This window comes from Ornithorhynchus anatinus, chromosome 6 (genome assembly GCF_004115215.2).
Source record: "Ornithorhynchus anatinus isolate Pmale09 chromosome 6, mOrnAna1.pri.v4, whole genome shotgun sequence".
Classification (NCBI taxonomy): domain Eukaryota; kingdom Metazoa; phylum Chordata; class Mammalia; order Monotremata; family Ornithorhynchidae; genus Ornithorhynchus; species Ornithorhynchus anatinus.
The window spans coordinates 14,921,753-14,940,318 of record NC_041733.1 but is presented as its reverse complement, the minus strand read 5'-3'; the positions used below and the strand labels follow the sequence as shown (position 1 = coordinate 14,940,318).

Here is an 18,566-nt window from a genome sequence, read left to right as displayed (position 1 = left end):
CCTCGCTCTATCCGGTAGGCCAATCAACCCTGGAAGTTTTAGCAATATTGTCCTTCTGCCACAACACCGCCTTTCCAGTTTGATTTCTTTCTCCTGCCTCCCGGCTCACCATCTGGGAGCAAAGTTACACAGTCTCACAAAAGCGGAGAAGCGGGGATCGTGGAGCTCTGGACCCCGAGGCGGGCCGCACCCATGATCCACACTGCCCGCAGAGCTGGCGGCCCGAAGCTCCAACGTACCCTTTTTCGCCTAACCCTGGCGAGAGGGGGTGACGAGGCCAGGAAGGCCGACACGAGGCAGTCCGGCGCGGAAGAGGAGGTAAGGACGGGTCCCAGGCTCCACCCTCTCCTTATCCCGCACCTTTTGGACTCCGACCCTCAGACTGCAAGGAGCCAGGCTGCGGCGGCAGAAGCTGGCGGAGATGCCTCGCCCAGGAAGTAATGGTGGGCAGGTGAGGGGGCAAGGGCGGAGAGAGTGAGCCCCTCCAACCCCCTTTCCTGCAGCATGGAGTCAGCACGCTGGGATCTGGAGTTTCCGGAGGAGGGACAGAGTGATCCGGCATTCCCTGGGATCCCTTCCAACTTTCTGGTGTACTGAGCCTGATCTGCCCCCTTAACTGCAAGTAACTCTGTCCCTCCTCCTTGGAAAATGGGGTGTGAGAGATTGGAGATGGTTGCCCCTTAGGACTCTCGATTTTTCTTTTTGGGGGGTGTTTGTTAAGTACTTTCTCTGTGCCAGTGATGGGGCAGATACAAGCTAATCATGTTGGAAACAGTTCCTGTCCCCCGTGGGGCTCACAGTCTTCATTCCCATTTGACAGATGAGGTAACTGAGGCATAGAAACCTGAAGTGACTTGCCCAAGGTCACACAGCAGACAAGTGGCAGAGCTGGGATTAGAACCCAGGCCCTTCTGAGTTCTAGGCCCGTGCTCTATCCACTAGGGAATACTGCCGCTCTAAGATAGGAAGGGGCAAGGGTTTTTTTAAATAATTTTAATTGTATTTGTTAAGCACTTACTATGTGTCAGGCACTGTACTAAGAGGTCTTGTCTTCTCTTATGTGTTCGAGTCATCTCCGACCCATAGCAACAGACTAACAGTAATCCTGGTATCTGGGTTCTAATCCCGCCTCCGCCGCTTGTCTGCTGTGTGGCCTTGGGCATGTCACTTAACTACTCTGTGCCTCAGTTACTTCATCTGTAAAATAGGGATGAAGACTGTGAGCCCTACGTGGGACAACCTCATTACCTTGTATCTACCCCAGCACTTAGAACAGTGCTTGGCACATAGTAAGTGCTTAACAAATGCCAACATTATTATTATTATTATTATATTATTATTATACCTGCGCTTACTTTGGGCCAGGCACTGTACTAAGCGCTGGGATGGATACAAGCAAATTGGGTTGGACACGGTCCCCGTACCATGTAGGGCTCACAGTCTCAATTCACTACTTACTAATGAGGAAACTGAGGCATGGATAAGTGAAGTAACTTGTCCAAGGTCACACAGGAAAGTGGCAGAGTCGGGATTAGAAGTCCTAGGCCCGTGACTTCCTACCTCCCGGGCCCGTGCTCTATCCATTACGCCATGCTGCTTCACTGAGACACAGAGAAGTCACTGTGATCCCATCATAGGGCAGGGATCGTCTCTATCTGTTGCCAAATTGTACCTTCCAAGCGCTTATTACGGTGCTCTGCACATAGTAAGCGCTCGATAAATACTTTTCAATGAATGAATGAATGAAATTACTTTCCCAAGGTCACACAGCCATCAAGTGGTGGAACAAAAATGAGAATCCAGCTCCTCCGCCTCTCAGTCCTGCGCTCTTTCCACCAAGCCATGCTGATTCTTTTCCGTTCGGTCCTTTCTCATGCATTCATGACCACCACGAACAGAGCGCAGGAGATCGCGGTAAGACGCCGACTCCATTTGCCATCCAGAGAATGGACCACCTGGTGATGACGGTGAAGAATCTTGAAGACACGATAGCTTTTTACTCCAAAGTCCTGGGCACGGAAGTCATGACTTTCAAGGTAAACCCCTGCTATTCATTAGACCACTTACTGATCGTTCAAAGTAAGTCATGGTAACTATCAACACCTTTAAGAACAAACCATCATCTTGAAATGAAAATGGCCTAATTTGATTGACGGTGAAATCATAGGCTAATCAATTCATCAATCAGTTGCATTTATTAAGGGCTTTCGGTGTGCAGAGCATTTTTTTAAGTTGTTAAGTACTTACTATGTTCCTGGCACTGTACTAAGCGCTGGGGCGGATACAAGCAAATCAGGTTGGACACAGTCCCTGTTGCATGTGGAGCTCATGGTGTTCATCCTCATTTTACAGATGAGGTAGCTGAGGCCCAGAGAAGTGAGGTGACTTGCCCAAGGTCACACAGCAGACACACAGTGGAGCAAGGCTAGAACCCAGCTCTTTCTGACTCCCAGGCCCGGGCTCTATCCAATAGGAATGCTGCTTCACATGATTACTAATACTAATATTACAACACACAAGTTGTACTAAGTCCTTGGGAGACTACAGTGAAGCAGTATAACAGACACAATGCCCGCCCACAATCGGCTCCCTGAGGGGAAGACGCTGCAATTTTAGAAATTTAATAAGCCCTAAAGGAGAGGAGCCACAACGAGGACTTGTAGAAAGAGCACAAGCTTGGTTGTCAGAAGACCTGGGTTCTAAGCCGGCCTCGACCACCTCCCTGCTTTGTGAATTTGAGTAAATCACTTCTTTGTGCCTCTTTTTCCTCTTCTGTATAATGGGGATTCAGTATCCGTTCTCCCTCCGCCTTAAACTGTGAGCCCCATGTGGACAAGGGACTGTGTCTGGTCTGATTTTAGTGTGCCCAGGCACTGAAAAAAGACTAGCACTGAAAAACTATTATTATTATTAACATTATTATTATTCCAGCACTGCTTCTTTAAAATCTGGATTAGCTATTGCAGATTCCAGCCTCACTTGGACTAGAGCATCAACCTTTCCCCCAGTTAGTAATAATAATGCCCAGTTCCGTGTCTAAACTTGCCTCAGACTTATTTTATAACTGCATCATTCCTTTACCAATAATGAATTCCACCACTCATTCTAAACCTACTCTTTTTTTCCTCGATCCCTTCCTTCCGTCGAGATTTCCCTCACGCAAAATGGGAATTTAGTAAGTTACCTTTGAGGTATTTCATTATGTGACACAGAATATACTGGGAACTGAATGTCTTTTTCATGCTCCTCTGTCAGGATGGGCACAGACACATGCTTGTAGACCCTCAGGTTTGAAATAAAATAGCTGAGAACTGGGTCTTCACTGTCTGCCAAGCAAACTATGTTAAAAAGTCATTACCTCTGTGGAGAAGCCAAAGATGTCATGTTCAATTTTTCATGATAGAATGCAAATTCTTCATTCCAAAGAGTTGTATAGTGTAACACTTGCAAAGGACTCCTGCTGCTTGTAACTAGTATTCCCCCCCGCACAAAAAATTAGCTGCGTCCCTAAAAATATTTTATACATTTTCATCTGATGGTGAATTGGTTGTTTTTGTTCACCTTCTAAGAGACTCAAGTAAATGTTGGTTGAACGTACTGCTTTCAGAACCACTGACTCCCTCCTCATATTGTGCTTTTCTCTCTTATAGATAGCTTTATATGGCAAATGCACTTCTCGATACCTGGGTTAAAACAGTTGCTATTTTCCTAACGTTTTTGCACTTTCGTACGGTGAACTGGCCTTTTCTCGTCTTCTTTCAGTGCTGCTTTTTTTCGATTAAAAATAATAATAATAGTGATATTTGGTAAGTACTTACTATGTGTTACGCACTGTGTTAAGCGCTGGTAGAAATACAATGTGATCAGATTATTATTATTATTATTTGTGTGTAGCGCTTACTCAGACATTCTCCCCGCCTCACATAGGCCTCAAATCTAAGGGGAAGAGAGAACAGGTATTTAACCCCAATTTTACAGATGAGGAAACAGCCAGGGAAGTCACACCACAAAGCCGGCAAATGGCAAAACCAGGGTTAGAAGCCAGATCTTCTGATTTATAATGTTGTGCTCTTTCCACTAGGCCACGTTTGCCCTCTAGATCCTTTTACCTCATCAGCCGTTTTGTGCTTACCTCTCCTTCATGCCTGTCCTGTCACGAGGGATGTTACTTTCTGCTCACCCTCAGGAGGGTATAATCAGCAACCTGTGCGAAGGTGACAAAGATACCGGTCCAGAGGGAAGCATGGAAAGAGGTCATGTGTCGTAAGCTGAGTCTGGAGATATAATAACGTATCGAATCCCTTTCATGTTCCTTATTTATGCAGTCGGCTTGACAAAGACACAAGGAGACTGGTTAAAATTTCAAATATTGGAAAGGAAATGAGCAGACAATTTAGAGGTTAGAAAAAGGACAGGAAGAATCTGAAACTCTAGGCTGCAGTCAATGTCCAATGAATATGGAGTCTTTGCAGCGTAGGTAAGACAGGGTACTTATAGAAACCAGACCGATACCTTAGCATCATTTCCAAAGCAGCGACTTGAAACTTCCAGTAACGTCCAAGCCGAGCGTTTTAAGCAAGCTCATCTGTTTGTAATGCACGAAGAGGCAAATTGCATCAAGAGAGTCTTGCAGAGTACTCTAATTTCATAAGAGAGAGAGATGACCGCATTAAGCTTCAGTGAATAGAGAGCAGAGATGCTAATAATGACATTAAATTTCAGCTCTCCTAGAGGGAGGAGTAGGTGGGCTAGGGGTCCCTCACCAACTAGCACCCTCTCTTTATGACAAACCTGCCATTTTCAGGCACTTCTGGAGAGGATCTTTTTTGTTCATCTTTTTGATTTTTCTAGTTTCTGGGCTTTAGGTTTGCCCCATTCAGAGCCAATAGGCACAATCGCATCAAAACCTTGAAGAATGAGACCTTCCAACTTCCTGTGATCCTAGGAGAGAGGGAGGTTACCCCATATCAGCATGGCCTAGTGGATAGAACATGGGCCTGGGAGTCAGAAGGAACTGGGTTCTTATCCCGGCTCTGACATGTAGCTGCTGTGTGACCTTGGGCAATTCCCTTAACTTCTCTGTGCCTCAGTTCCCTCATCTGTAAAATGGGGATTAAGACTTTGAGCCCTATGTGGGACAGGGACTGTGTTTAACCCAACTATCTTGAATCTACTCCAGTGTTTAGTACAGTGCCTGGCACATAGTAAGTATTTAACAATAACTATTATCACTATTGTAGTAGTATTATCATTATTAATATTAAAATCATTTTGAGGTGAAGGGCACTTAAAGTGTTGTCAGTTCCAAATTCTGAATACTTGCACCCAAAATAGACAGGTAAAACCAGTTTACAATACTTGATTCTATTTATTGCCATTGTTCTTGTCTGTCCGTCTCCCCCGATTAGACCGTGAGCCCGTCAGAGGGCAGGGACTGTCTCTAACTGTTACCGATTTGTACATTCCAAGCGCTTAGTACAGTGCTCAGCACATAGTAAGCTCTCAATAAATATTATTGAATGAATGAATGAATGAATGAATGAATGAATACTTAGCAGTTCAAGCAGACCAAACTCGTTTGGACAAGACCAGCCTGGAAATAAGATTTCTTCAGCTAATTCATTTGGCCAAATGTTTGGGTTTTCTTTCTCTCTCTGAGTCCTAACCTTTCAGTGAAAGTATGAAGCCCAAGCATTTTCAGGAACTTCTTAAAATCAAGATCAAGCTTTTTAAAAATGTGTCATTTTTAACAGGACTTTAGAAATTGTCATAACGCGTCCTTCAATTCTTTCGCATTGTACTCTCCCGAGTGTTTAGAACAGTGCTCTGCACATAGCAAGTGCTCACTAAATGTGATTGACTGATTGGCAGTTGGAGTGAGGAGAGATTAGTGAATACGAGGGGCACAGGGAAGGGCCTTCTTTGGGTAGACACCTGGAATCAATTAATCAATCGGTGGTATTTACTGAGCGCTTACTGGGTGCAGAGCGCTCCACTGAACGATTGGGAGAGTACGACAGACTCGGTAGACACAACAAGTTTTCAGTCTACGGGGGAATAAAAATAGCCTTGCAAAGTGAGCGTTGTCCCGGGGGAGAGCAGAGAATCAGAAATATCCAAGGATTGCTAGTTACCGGCAGGGGTTTCATGGGGTATTTAAAGAGCTTGCATAATATGTGTATGTTTTGGCCGTAGCAGATATTTGTATTGGTTTTCTTTATCATCCATGTTACTTGGAACAGGGAAACCGGAAAGCTCTGAGTTTTGGCAATCAGAAGTTTAACCTCCATGAGGCCGGGAAAGAGTTTGAACCCAAAGCTCACAATCCAGTTCCCGGTTCTATAGACGTTTGCCTGATCACAGAAACTCCTCTGGATGTGGTGATGGAACACCTAAAGGTTTGTCGAACGTCCCTCACTAACACTGAGCAGCCCCATTTGATTCTAGGACGCTAAGAACAATGGCACCATCTAGGGCTTGGTGGTGCGACCTTCCAAGTCAGTTTGGCTACTTTTCTGTGGAAACCTATAATAATAATAATGTCGGTATTTGCTAAGCGCTTACTATGTGCCAAGCACTGTTCTAAGCACTGGGGTAGATACAAGGTCATCAGGTTGTCCCACGTAGGGCTCACAGTCTTCATCCCCATTTTACAGATGAGGTAACTGAGGCCCAGAGAAGTTAAGTGACTTGCCCAAGGCTACACAGCTGACAAGCGGCAGAGTCGGGATTAGAACCCATGACCTCTGACTCCCAAGCCCGAGCTCTTTCCACTCAGCCATGCTGCTTCTGGCTGCTGCTTTAAACACTGAAATGCTGATTTAGGTCACAAGTTCATTCATTCATTCAATAGTATTTATTGAGCGCTTACTATGTGCAGAGCACTGTACTAAGCGCTTGGAATGGACAAATCGGCAACAGATAGAGACGGTCCCTGCCCTCTGACGGGCTTACGGTCTAATCGGGGGAGACGGACAGACGAGAACGATGGCGATAAATAGAGTCGAGGGGAAGAACATCTCGTAAAAACAATGGCCACTAAATAGAATCAGGGTGATGGACATCTCATTAAACAAAATACATAGGGTGATGAAGATATATAGAGTTGAGCAAGTGAAATTCAAGGATTCTGAGCAATATTTCAAGTTTTGTTTTTTTCCTGTTCTCTTCATGATTTCATTCATTCATTCAATAGTATTTACTGAGGGCTCACTATGTGCAGAGCTCTGTACTAAGCGCTTGGAATGGACAAGTCGGCAGCAGACAGAGACAATCCCTGCCCAGTGACGGGCTCACAGTAATAATGATGGCATTGGTTTGTTTCGCTCCGGATCGATGAGGGACAAGTGACCGTATACCTTGCTTGTTCTCTCTCTGTCGACAGGCCTGCGATGTTCCTGTTGAAGAAGGCCCTGTGTCCAGAACTGGTGCTGTGGGGCAAATCCTGTCTGTCTATTTCCGGGACCCCGACGGTAACCTCATTGAGGTTTCCAACTACACCGCAGAGGCCAACTCTTGAGCCCGTTACTGGGCAGGGATTGTCTCTCTCTGTTGGCGAACTGTACACTCCCAGCGCTTAGTACGGTGCTCTGCACATAGTAAGCGTTCAATAAATACTATTGAATGAATGAATGAAAGTCTAGTTTTGAATAGCAGAAGGGTTGTCTTTACTTTCAAAAAAGATACTGCTGGGTTTCAAATAATCAATCAATTGTATTTATTGAGCGCTTACTAAGTGCAGAGCACTGTACTAACTGGTCGAGGGAATAAAATATAACAATGTAATAGACACATTTCCTCTTAGTGAGGGAGACAGACATCAATTAATATGCCCTTTCCTCGCCATCCAAACTGCTGTCACGTTAATACAGTCACTCATCCTCTCCCACTTGGATTACCGCGTCAGCCTCCTTCCTGACCTCCCAGCCTCCTGTCTCTCTCCACGCCAGTCCACGCTTTACTCTGCTGCCTGGATCATTTTTCTACAGCCATTAACATAAATAAATTACTGATATGGACATAATTGCTGGGGGGGCTGGGGGCAGATGAACAAAGGGAGCAAGTCAGGGCAACACAGAAGAGAGTGGAAGAAGAGAAGCAGTGTGGCGCAGTGGAAAGAGCACGGGTTCGGGAGTCAGAAGCCATTCATTCAGTAGTATTTATTGAGCGCTTACGATGTGCAGAGCACTGTACTAAACGCTGGGAATGTACAAACTGGTAGCAGATAGAGACAGTCCCTGCCCTTTGACGGGCCTACAGCCTAATCTAAGTCATGGGTTCAAATCCTGGCTCAGCTGCTTGTCAGCTGTGTGACTTTGGGCAAGTCACTTAACTTCTCTGTGCCTCAGTTGCCTTATCTGTAAAATGGGGATTAAGACTGTGAGCCCCATGTGGGACAACCTGATCACCTCGTATCCTCCCCAGAGCTCAGACATAGTAAGCACTTACCAAATGCCATTATTATTATTATTATTACAAAAACGTTCAGGACACGCTTCCCCACTCCCCAAGAAACTCCAGTGGTTGCCCGTCCATCTCCTCATCAAACGAAAACTCCTCACCATTGGCTTTTAAGCAGTCAATCACCTTGCCCACTCCTTCCTCACTTCACTACTCTCCCACTACAACCCAGCCCGTATCCTCCGCTCCTCTAATGTTAACCTTCTCACTGTTCCTTGATCTCATCTATCTTGCCACCAGCTCCTTGTCATTGTCCCGTCTCTGGCCTGGAACGCTCTCTCCTCAAATCCGACAGTTGCTCTCCTCTTTTCAAAGCCTTATTGAGGGCACATGTTCTGAAGAAGGCCTTCCCTGACTAAAGCCTTCTTCCACTCTCTTCTGTGTTGCCCTGACTTGCTCCCTTTGTTCATCCCCCCCTCCCAGTCACCCAGCACTTATGTCCATAGCAGTAATTTATTTGTTGATGTTAACGCCTGTCTCCCCACCTCTAGACTGTGAGCTCTTTGTGGGCAGGGAATGTGTCTGTTTATTGTTGTATTGTACCCACCCAAGTGCTTAGTACAGTGCTCTGCCGACAGTAAGTGTTCAAAAAAAATGATTTAAATGAATGAATATGAATAAAAACTCGTGGATAGGTACATAAGTGCGGTGGAACTGTGAGGGGAAATGAATAAAGGGAACAAATCAGGGAGACACGGAAGGGAGTGGAAGAAAAGGAAAAGAAGGTTTAGTCGGGGAAGGCCTCGTGGAGGAGATATGCCTTCGATAAGGCTTTGAAGTCGGCGGGGAGAGTAATTGTCTGTCAGATATGAAGAGGGGGTGAAAAATGATCCGAACAGCAGAATGAAGTATGGAATGGACTGGAAAGGAGAGAGGCAGGAGGCAGGGAGGTCAGCAAGGGGGCTGATACAATAATCGAGGCAGGAGAGGATAAGTGCTTGGTTAACAATTTTGAAGCACATCTACCTTCCCCCATCACTGTCCCTCAATCTCCTTCTGTCTCTCTGTCTCTTTTTCTTCTTTCTCTCTCTCTTTCTTGCTCCCTCTCTCCTACCATTTTAGGGTTACATTTTGCCTTCTCTTGATTCAAATGAGGTAGAGTCCTGATCAACCATGCAGCTTCTAAATATTGTCAGAAATCAGGGAACATGAACCTTTTCATGAGATGCACTCAAACGTGTATGTGCAGGAGTCATGAATAATGAAGATTCCAGTGCTCCACTTCTTGGGGTTTTGACTGACAGCTCACTAATGAGGAAAGTAGTTGGATTCTAAACAGCTGCTTTACACCGATGTGAGGAACATGACCACGGGGGAGGGGGAAGGTTTAGCTCTTCCATCAATCCCACCGTGAAGAAGGGTATTCACGCTCATAGTTAAAGATTTCTCTTTTGTTCTGAAAAATGAAAAGATGACAAATGCAAGAGTGGTGAACTTGTTGAATGAACTTGTAGCATGAAAATCACAAATAGCAAACTAATGATCTTCTCTAATCTAATCTTCTCTTTATTGCTCTATTGTATTTTCCAAACGCTTAATACAGTGCTCTGCACACAGTAAGTGCTCAATAAATGCAATTGAATTAAGGAATGAATAATAATGTTGGCAACAGATTTTGTTCAGGTTTTCTTTCCTGGATCAACCAATCCTGATCTCTGTCAGGTGGACTTTCCGCGGGCACAGGTTGGTGGAAAAAGGTGTTCTTGGCAGCCTTTTAATTGACATGATAGAGCCGTTATAACCCATTTCAATCTACCCTGGCTAAAGATCTATAGGGAATTAGTAGTAGGTCTGTTAGGACAAGGTGCCTTTTAGTTGAGTAGAGTGTTAGAGAATATTTTGACAACTAAGTGCTGTATACTTACACAGAAAACTCTCATTTAAAATCCATCATTCCCCAAGTTTTCATTGATCCCATTTACACTTGCTAATGCAAGAAGGCTCTATCTCCTTTTCTTCTGTTCTTTAGGTCACTAGTAGGCTAAGAGGATAAAAGGAACATCGTATACCCATAGATCAATTAATCAATGGTATTTATTGAGTGTCTACTGTGTGCAGAGCATTAACTAAGCTCTTGGGAGAGAGCAATTGAGTTAACTGTCCTCAGGGAGCTTACAATCTTAGCTGGGGAGACAGACACTAAAAATATATCCAATAAACCTGACACATGAGCAGGAGAGATTATTAAATTTGCTTTAGACCTTGGACATGGGCTCATTGTCCCAGATGCACCAAAGTGAAATCACTGGGGTGAAGAGCATGCCTAGGATAGCAGAAAGGAAAGGGCCTAGTGGAAAATAGCTCAGGCTTGGGAGTCAAGGGACCTGGGTTCTAAACACACCTCCACCACTTGCCTGTTGTGGGAACTTGGGCAAGTCATTTAATTTCTCTGTAGCTCAGTTTTCTCATCTGTAAAATGGGAATTAATACCTTTACTCACTCATCTTTATCAATCAACTAGTAGTATTTGAGTGTTTACTGTGTGCAGAGCACTGTTCTAAGTGGTTGGGAGAGTACAATGCAAGAGAATAAGCAGGTACCTTTCCCTGCCCATAATAAGCTTAACTGGGAGCCCCGCGTGGGACATACCCTTATTATTAACAAATATTATTATTGTTATCATTAACATTATTAGGGACTGGGGAGTTATGGGAGGAGGAGACCTAGAACGGAACCCAGGATAAAATTGGGTGGGTAGCTAGGAGTAAGGGATTTGGGGAAAAGGAGAGACTGGGGTACCTTTAAGGGAGAGGAAAAAGAATATGGGAAAAATGTCTATAAAATAGTGTTTTTTTTCCTCAGGTCTCAGCTTGTAGGATCTGACTCTCCAACTGGGCACTAGGTGGCCTCACTCCGCTTGTGGTGGAATATATAATAATGGTATTTTTTAAGCGCTTACTATGTGCCGAGCACTGTTCCAAGCGCTGGAATATATTGACGGAGACAGTGAGTACTAGTACTAGAAGTTCTTGAAATCAGGCTTTCAGGGAGAATTCAATACCCTTGATGAAGACAAAAGTTGAGAGGCTAAATTCAGGGAAACAAGATTCCAGTTTAGGTCACAAACAGTATTCCAGCTAACTTCTACTTAAGTACATTTAATTCCGGTAATCTGCTGTTTATCACAACTCTGGGGGATTACTGCAAAAAATTTTTGAGTCCCAAAGACAAAATCACCTGTCGGGAAAATCACTCCCATCCTGTGTGTTGACTTGGATTGCACGTGTACCTGGTGCTGCGGAGATGTACACTGAAATGCGCATTATGTTCTTCTCAGCAGTAAGATTTTATATAGTTGGGCGTCGTCAGTGCAGAAGTTGACGGGGGCCTTCCCTTAAGACCGAAGGATCATCCTTGATCTAAAGCTTCCAGACCAAGAATCTGCATGAAGGAATGAGGTTTAAATAAGTATAGGGGGAAGAAAATTATCACCCTGTGTTTTGTAGGAAATGTACATTCCTTTGGAGGAAGACAGTGGAACTTGACCATTAACCGCCCTACAATCTCTATTTTGTCCAGATTTGTCCTGAGGGAAGGGTAGCAATGCTTTTTGTCTCGGGCATCTGGAGATGTGAATAAAAACCCTGTGTAGAACAGTAGCGTGGCTTAGTGGATAGAGTTCCGGCCTCGGAGTCAGAAGGACCTGACTGAAATCAGGTCTCTGGAGATGTGAATAAAAATCCTGTGTAGAGCAGTAGCGTGGCTTAGTGGATAGAGTTCCGGCCTCGGAGTCAGAAGGACCTGGGTTCTAATCCCTGGTCCACCACATGTCTGCTGTGTGACCTGGGGCAAGTCTTCTAACTTCTCTGTGCTTCAGTTACTGTATCTGTAAAATGGAGATTAAGACTTTGAGCCCCATGTGGGACAGGGACTGTGGCCAACCTGATTAGTTTGTATATGCTCCAGCGTTTAGAACAGTGCTTAACACGTAGTAAGCGCTTGACAAATACCATCATTATTATTACTATTTATCGGATGCTCAGTGGGTACAATGCACTGGATAAGCTGGAATATGATGGGCAGACGTTGCCAGGTTCAGTCTTTGTTGGCAAAAGCAAAAAGCCAGATAATTATTATTACTATTATTATGTTTCTTAAGCACTCACTACCTGTCAAGCACTGTTATAAGCATTGGGGTAGATACAAGTCGATCAGTGTTATTTAGGAAGTGCTTATTGTGTACAGAGCACTCTAATAATAATGATAATTGTGGTCTTTGTTAAGCACCTACTATGTATCAAGGAGTATATTAAGGACTGGGAGAGATACAAGATAATCAGGTCTCACATGGAGCTCAAAGTCCATGTGAGACGGGGAGGGAGAACAGGTATTGAATCCCCATTTTGCCCAGGCGGAAGTTAAATGATTTGCCCAAGGTCACACAGCAGAAGAGGGGTAGAACAGGAATTAGAACCCAGGTCCTCTATCTGATTCCCAAGCCGGTGCTTTTTTTTGTGTGGGGGGGGGAGGCATTTGTTAAGCACTTACTATGTACCAGGCACTGCGTTAAGCTCTGGAATAGATACAAGGTTAATCAGATTGGACACAGTCCATGTCCCACGTGAGGCTTCACAGTCTTGGTCCCCATTTTATAGATAGGGAACTGAGGTACAGAGAAGTGAAGCAATTTGTCCAAGGTTACGCAGCGAACAGGTGGTAGAACCAGGACTGGAACCCAGGTCCTTCTGACTCCTTCCTTCTGGCCACACGGCTTCTGTATTAAATGCTCGGGAGAGGGCAATACAACAGAGTTGGTTGGCACATTCCCTGCCCACAGTGATCTTACAGCCTAGAGAGAGGCTGGATTATTATCAGTAATAATTTACAGACGGGTACAAAGATGGAGTCCCCCTCTCAGCGTCGCCCCTGGAGAGTTTCCAGTCCTCAACCAGTCTCGGCTACGGGACGGAGAGTCAGGCTGAGGCCTGACCATTCTATTCCTAGCTTGGGCAGTGGCTAGCGAGCGGAAGGCCGTCGGCTACAAGTCAAAACTCCCCCGTGCTGGGCAGCGGCATCAGAGGAGAGAGTCCAGGCCGGAGACTCGAGTTTTACTGCACGGAAGGCAGCGATCGTAAACCACTTCTGGATTTTTACCAAGAAGACCCTCTGGATCCACTACCAGAACAATGGCAGATGGAAAGCGGGGCGTTCTGGGAGAGGTGAGTCCGTGGAGTCGCTGTGGTCGGAAACCTCTCGACGGCATAAGACAAGATAGAGATGGAGTGCGCGGTGAATTTGAAATGCCCAGAGAGCACAGATTCAAGTGCCTAGGTGACACAGAAGAGTCACCAGGTTGGAATGATGCACCTTGGACGCCTCCACCCCTCTTGCCCTTTTTCAACAATGTTGGTATTTGTTGAGCGCTTACTACGTGCAGAGCACTGTTCTAAGCGCCGGGGTAGATACCGGGTCATCAGGTTGTCCCACGGGAGGCTGACAATCTTAATGCCCATTTTACAGATGAGGTAACTGAGGCACAGAGAAGCGAAGTGACTTGCCCACAGTCACACAGCTGAAACCGGAGTCACCCAGCTGGCATAGTGGATAGAGCAGAGGGCTGGGAGTCAGAAGGTCATGGGTTCTTATCTCATCTCTGTGACTCGTCTGCTGCCGTGTGACTCTGGGCAAGTCACTTCACTTCTCTGTGCTGCAGTTATCTCATCTGTAAAATGGAGACCTTGAGCCCCACATGGGACAGGGACTGTGTCCAACCTGATTTGCTTGTAACCACCCCAGCTTAGTACAGTGTCTGGCATATAGTAAACGCTTACTAGTAATAAGAATGGTTTTTGTTAAGCGCTTACTATGTGCAAAGCACTGTTCTAAGCGCTGGGGGGATACAAAGTGATCAGGTTGTTTCAAGAGGGGCTCTTCTGTGGCTCAGTGGAAAGGGCCCGGACTTGGGAGTCAGAGGTCATGGGTTCTAATCCCTACTCTGCCACTTGTCAGCTGTGTGACTTTGGGCGAGTCACAATTTATCTGGGCCTCAGTTCCCTCATCTGCCAAATGGGGATGAAGACTGTAAGCCCCATGAGGGACAACCTGATCACCTTGTATCCCCCCAGCACTTAGTACAGTGCTTTGCACATAGTAAGCACTTAGCAAATACTAACATTATTATTAGTAGTATTATTATTAACCCCCATTTTATAGATGAGGGAACTGAGACACCACGGAAGCTAAGTGACTTGCCCAAAGTCACACGGCTGACAAGTGGTGGAGCCGCGATTAGAGCCCATGACCTCTGACTCCCAAGCCCGAGCTCTTTCCACTGAGCCACCCCGCTCCCCGCCCCGCTTAACAAATACCATTATTATTATTACTATTCCTATTGATATTAATAGTGAAAAGTGTAGTCAACAAAAAACAATGAGTCAAGAGGACTTTAGACAACCACCCAGAACAGCTTATGGGGTTGGGGACAGACAGATGAAAACTGCAGCCCATGAACATGTTTTGGAGACAGTGGAATTTTTTTTTAATCTTTTCCTAGCCTGTGGGGAAATCACTGGCTGGGCCCGTTTGCATTCACATCACGCCAACTCCCTTCCGATGCACATTTAGAGCACCTGAAGAATGAATTTTTCATGACGCGCTCGAGGTTAGTACCCCGAAAACAGGTTGTAAATGTGCTTTCTAAAAGCCATGTGCTCAGCGGCTTGACAAACTCCAACGGTAATTTCTACTCCAGGTCTAGATGGTCAAATCAGTGCAGGTTCATTGGTGTTAATTCTGTTCATTCTGACATCTCCATTACCAGGGTAAAATACAGTCAATTCATTGCCGAAAGCCAAGCTTTCCTCAGAGTAATAAGTTCTCCCGAGCAAAATAAAAAACAGCCAGAACCAGGGACAATGTGATAGAAATCCAAAGATCTCCGTGGAGACTTTCCAACACCTATATGTGTTTGGATGGGTTCTGTGGACCTCCTTGGGTTGTTGCTAGGGCTTTAATCCTTTAGGAATACACAGGTAAAGCCATCCTGCCTCCAAGATCTCCCCAAGGACACTGATGTCAGCAGGCCTGCCAGATTGAGAGAAGCAGCGTGGCTCAGTGGAAAGAGCCCGGGCTTGGGAGTCGGAGGTCATGGGTTCGAATCCCGACTCTGCCGCTTGTCAGCTGTGTGACTTTGGGCAAGTCACTTAAATCTCTGTGCCCCAGTTCCCTCATCTGTAAAATGGGGATGAAAACTGTGAGCCCCATGTGGGACAACCTGATCACCTTGTATCCCCCCCAGCGCTTAGAACAGTGCTTTGCACATAGTAAGCGCTTAACAAATACCACCATTATTATTATTATTATTAGATTGAGAACTGGCCCCCATATTTCCCTAGTTGTGTGTCCTTGCCCGGTCGCAGCATGAAGCAGTGTGGCCTAGTGGAAAGAGCCCGGGCCTGGGAATCCGGGGACCTGGCTTCGAATCCCGGCTCTGCCGCTTGTCAGCTGTGTGACTGTGGGCAAGTCACTTAACTTCTCTGTGCCTCGGTTACCTCATCTGTAAAAGGGGATAACCTGATTACCCTGTATCTACCCCAGCGCTTAGAACAGTGCTCGGCACATAGTAAGAGCTTAACAAATACCAACGTTATCATTATTATTATTATTATTCTGCCTCTGGCACAGTCTGCTCGGTGAACTTGGACAAGTCACTTAACCTCTCTGTGCCTCCATTTCCTCATCTGTATAATGGGGATTAAGACTGTCCCATGTGGGACAGGGACTGAGTCCAACTAGATTATCTTGCATCTACCCGAGAACTTAATACAGTGTTTGGCACACAGTAAGCGCCCAACAAATACCATACTTCATACAGGACACTTCTGCAGCTGCTGCTGTTATGCCCCTATTCCTTTGAAAAATAACAAGCACCTAGAACAGTGCTTGGCACAGAGTAAGCGCTTAACAAATGCCATCATTATTATTATTCGTTTTCGTATCAGTTGTATTCTTATTCATTTTCATATCAGTTGTATTATTTCACACTTACTGTGTGAGGTGCACTGTACTAAGCGCATGGGTGAGTACGACACAATATAATAGATCCATTTCCTGCACACAACAAGTTTTCTGTCTAGAGGAGGAGCTTAAAGTCTAGAAGAAAAAGCAGAAAAAAGCAGAAAACAATCAAGGCCCATTTTGTTTAAGGAATTAAGACATCCCTAAGGGTTACTCCTGTTCCCACTGGGGGGCTGAGACTAAATACCTAAACTGCAAATCCCAGTCAGACAAGAAAAAAAGAACCAGGAATCCAGTCCCTGGTGTCAATCAAGTGTTCAGGTGAAAAGCCTCACCTGAAATGCCTTCACCCATAAAATGGACTTCAGGTGCTCCTTACTAAGAAGCCACAAGAAGCACTGATTAGAAATTCCGCTCTCGTTCGGTTGAAATGAGGATGATGATCTCCGTGAGGTCTGGTAGCTTCCTCCGACGGGCATCTGTTTCTCCCTTCGCAGACTTGGCCACGAGAAGGTGTTCTGTCAACGGTCAATGGCAGATGAAGGAACTTGTGGTTTAAGGTAAAGAAAGAGAAGGGAGGAAGTTCTTGTAACTGTCTCCTTGGCCCTGCCAACAGCTGTTCAGTTTCACCCCACTTCACCACCCACCTCCAAGCTCCAGAGCAAATATTAATAAGATGATATATCCTTCTCCCCATCCTCCAGTCTCAAACCAGCCTTGATCTGGAAGTTGCGTGGTGTGGCCTAGCAGAAAGACCATAAGCCTGGGTGTCAGAGGACCGGACTCTAGTTCTGACTCCATTACTTGTCTGCTGTCTTGTCTTGATTCTATTTAGTTGCCATTGTTTTTATGCGATGTTCTTCCCCTTGACTCTATTTATTGCCCTTGTTCTTGTCTGCCCGTCTCCCCCGATTAGACCGTAAGCCCGTCAAAGGGCAGGGACTGTCTCTATCTATTGCTGACTTGTTCATTCCAAGCGCTTAGTGCAGTGCTCTGCACATAGTAAGCGCTCAATAAATACTATTGAATGCATGAATGAAAGCTGTGTGACCTTGGGCAAGTCACTTAACTTCTCTGTGCTTCAGTTACCTCATCTGTAAAATGGGGATTAACACCGTGAGCCCATGTGGGATGTGGACCGTGTCAAACCTGGTTATCTTGTATCCACCCCAATGCTTCATACAGTGCTAACATGTAGTAAGTGCTTAACAAATATCATAAAATAAAAAGTTGAAGCTTCCAAATCTACTTTGCCTGCACTTAAATGGATAGAGGGTCTTTAATGATACATTAAGGGTTTCCCATCAATCACTTAATGATATTTATTGAGCACTTACTGATTGCAGATCACTGTACTTAGCACTTGAGAGAGTACAATGTCATAGGTTTGTTAGACATGTTCCCTGCCCTCAAGGAGCTTACAGACATTAAAGGGAGAGGCTGATATTAAAATAAATTACAGATCTGTGCATAGGTGCTGTGGGGCTGAGGGTGGGTCGAATAAAGCGTACGAAGAGGAAAAGATTGAATTCAGAAAAGCTTTTCCTGTGGGTGGAATGAAAAGGCAGCAGTGGCACGTATTGGGTTTCTAGTACTTACGTTTGCCTTTGGAGGTTGGAATGAGGGGGAGGCAAAACTGGTGTGCGCCTGGACAGTCTAGAACTTGCACTGGAAAATCATTTCCAAGAAATTCATAGGAGGACATCGGGGCTCTCAGCTTCTGAAGCCCATCCAAAAAACCCTGCCCATCTATGAAAATGTTCGTGTGTACTGAACAGTCATGAAGCTTTATAAGCTTCTCTAGTTAAGCCTGAAATCTTTTTGTTTGGAAGTACTGACCCTCCATACGCTTGTCTGCAGTATTTTATGATTCTCTACATAACGATCTAACTTGTCATAGCAGCAAAGCAGAAAGTGATGTTTATTTCCATAACATTTATTTATCCACTATCTTTCTCTTTCAAAGCAACACCCCCGGAAACCGAGCAATAATTAAACTTGCTGTTTCAATTTTATCTCGGCTCCCCTGCCTGCTCTCCTGGCAACAGCCTGAATCATCTAACTTTCATGCAAGCTCCAGTTCCATCATAGGTGCTGAGTGTAAAGTGCATTTAGGAGATTGAAATGCAATGCAAATCCAAGAGAAGAAA

At 45.2% G+C, this 18,566-nt stretch overlaps 1 protein-coding gene across 1 annotated transcript; it reads left to right on the top strand.

Moving 5' to 3' along the window:
- The first annotated feature begins 192 nt into the window (after positions 1 to 192).
- Positions 193 to 7,519, top strand: GLOD5 (glyoxalase domain containing 5). Its single transcript, XM_029067896.1, has 4 exons — positions 193 to 318; positions 1,899 to 2,036; positions 6,243 to 6,398; positions 7,385 to 7,519. Exons 1-4 carry the CDS (start codon positions 193 to 195, stop codon positions 7,517 to 7,519), a joined length of 555 nt encoding a protein of 184 aa, XP_028923729.1.
- Positions 7,520 to 18,566: the final 11,047 nt, after the last annotated feature.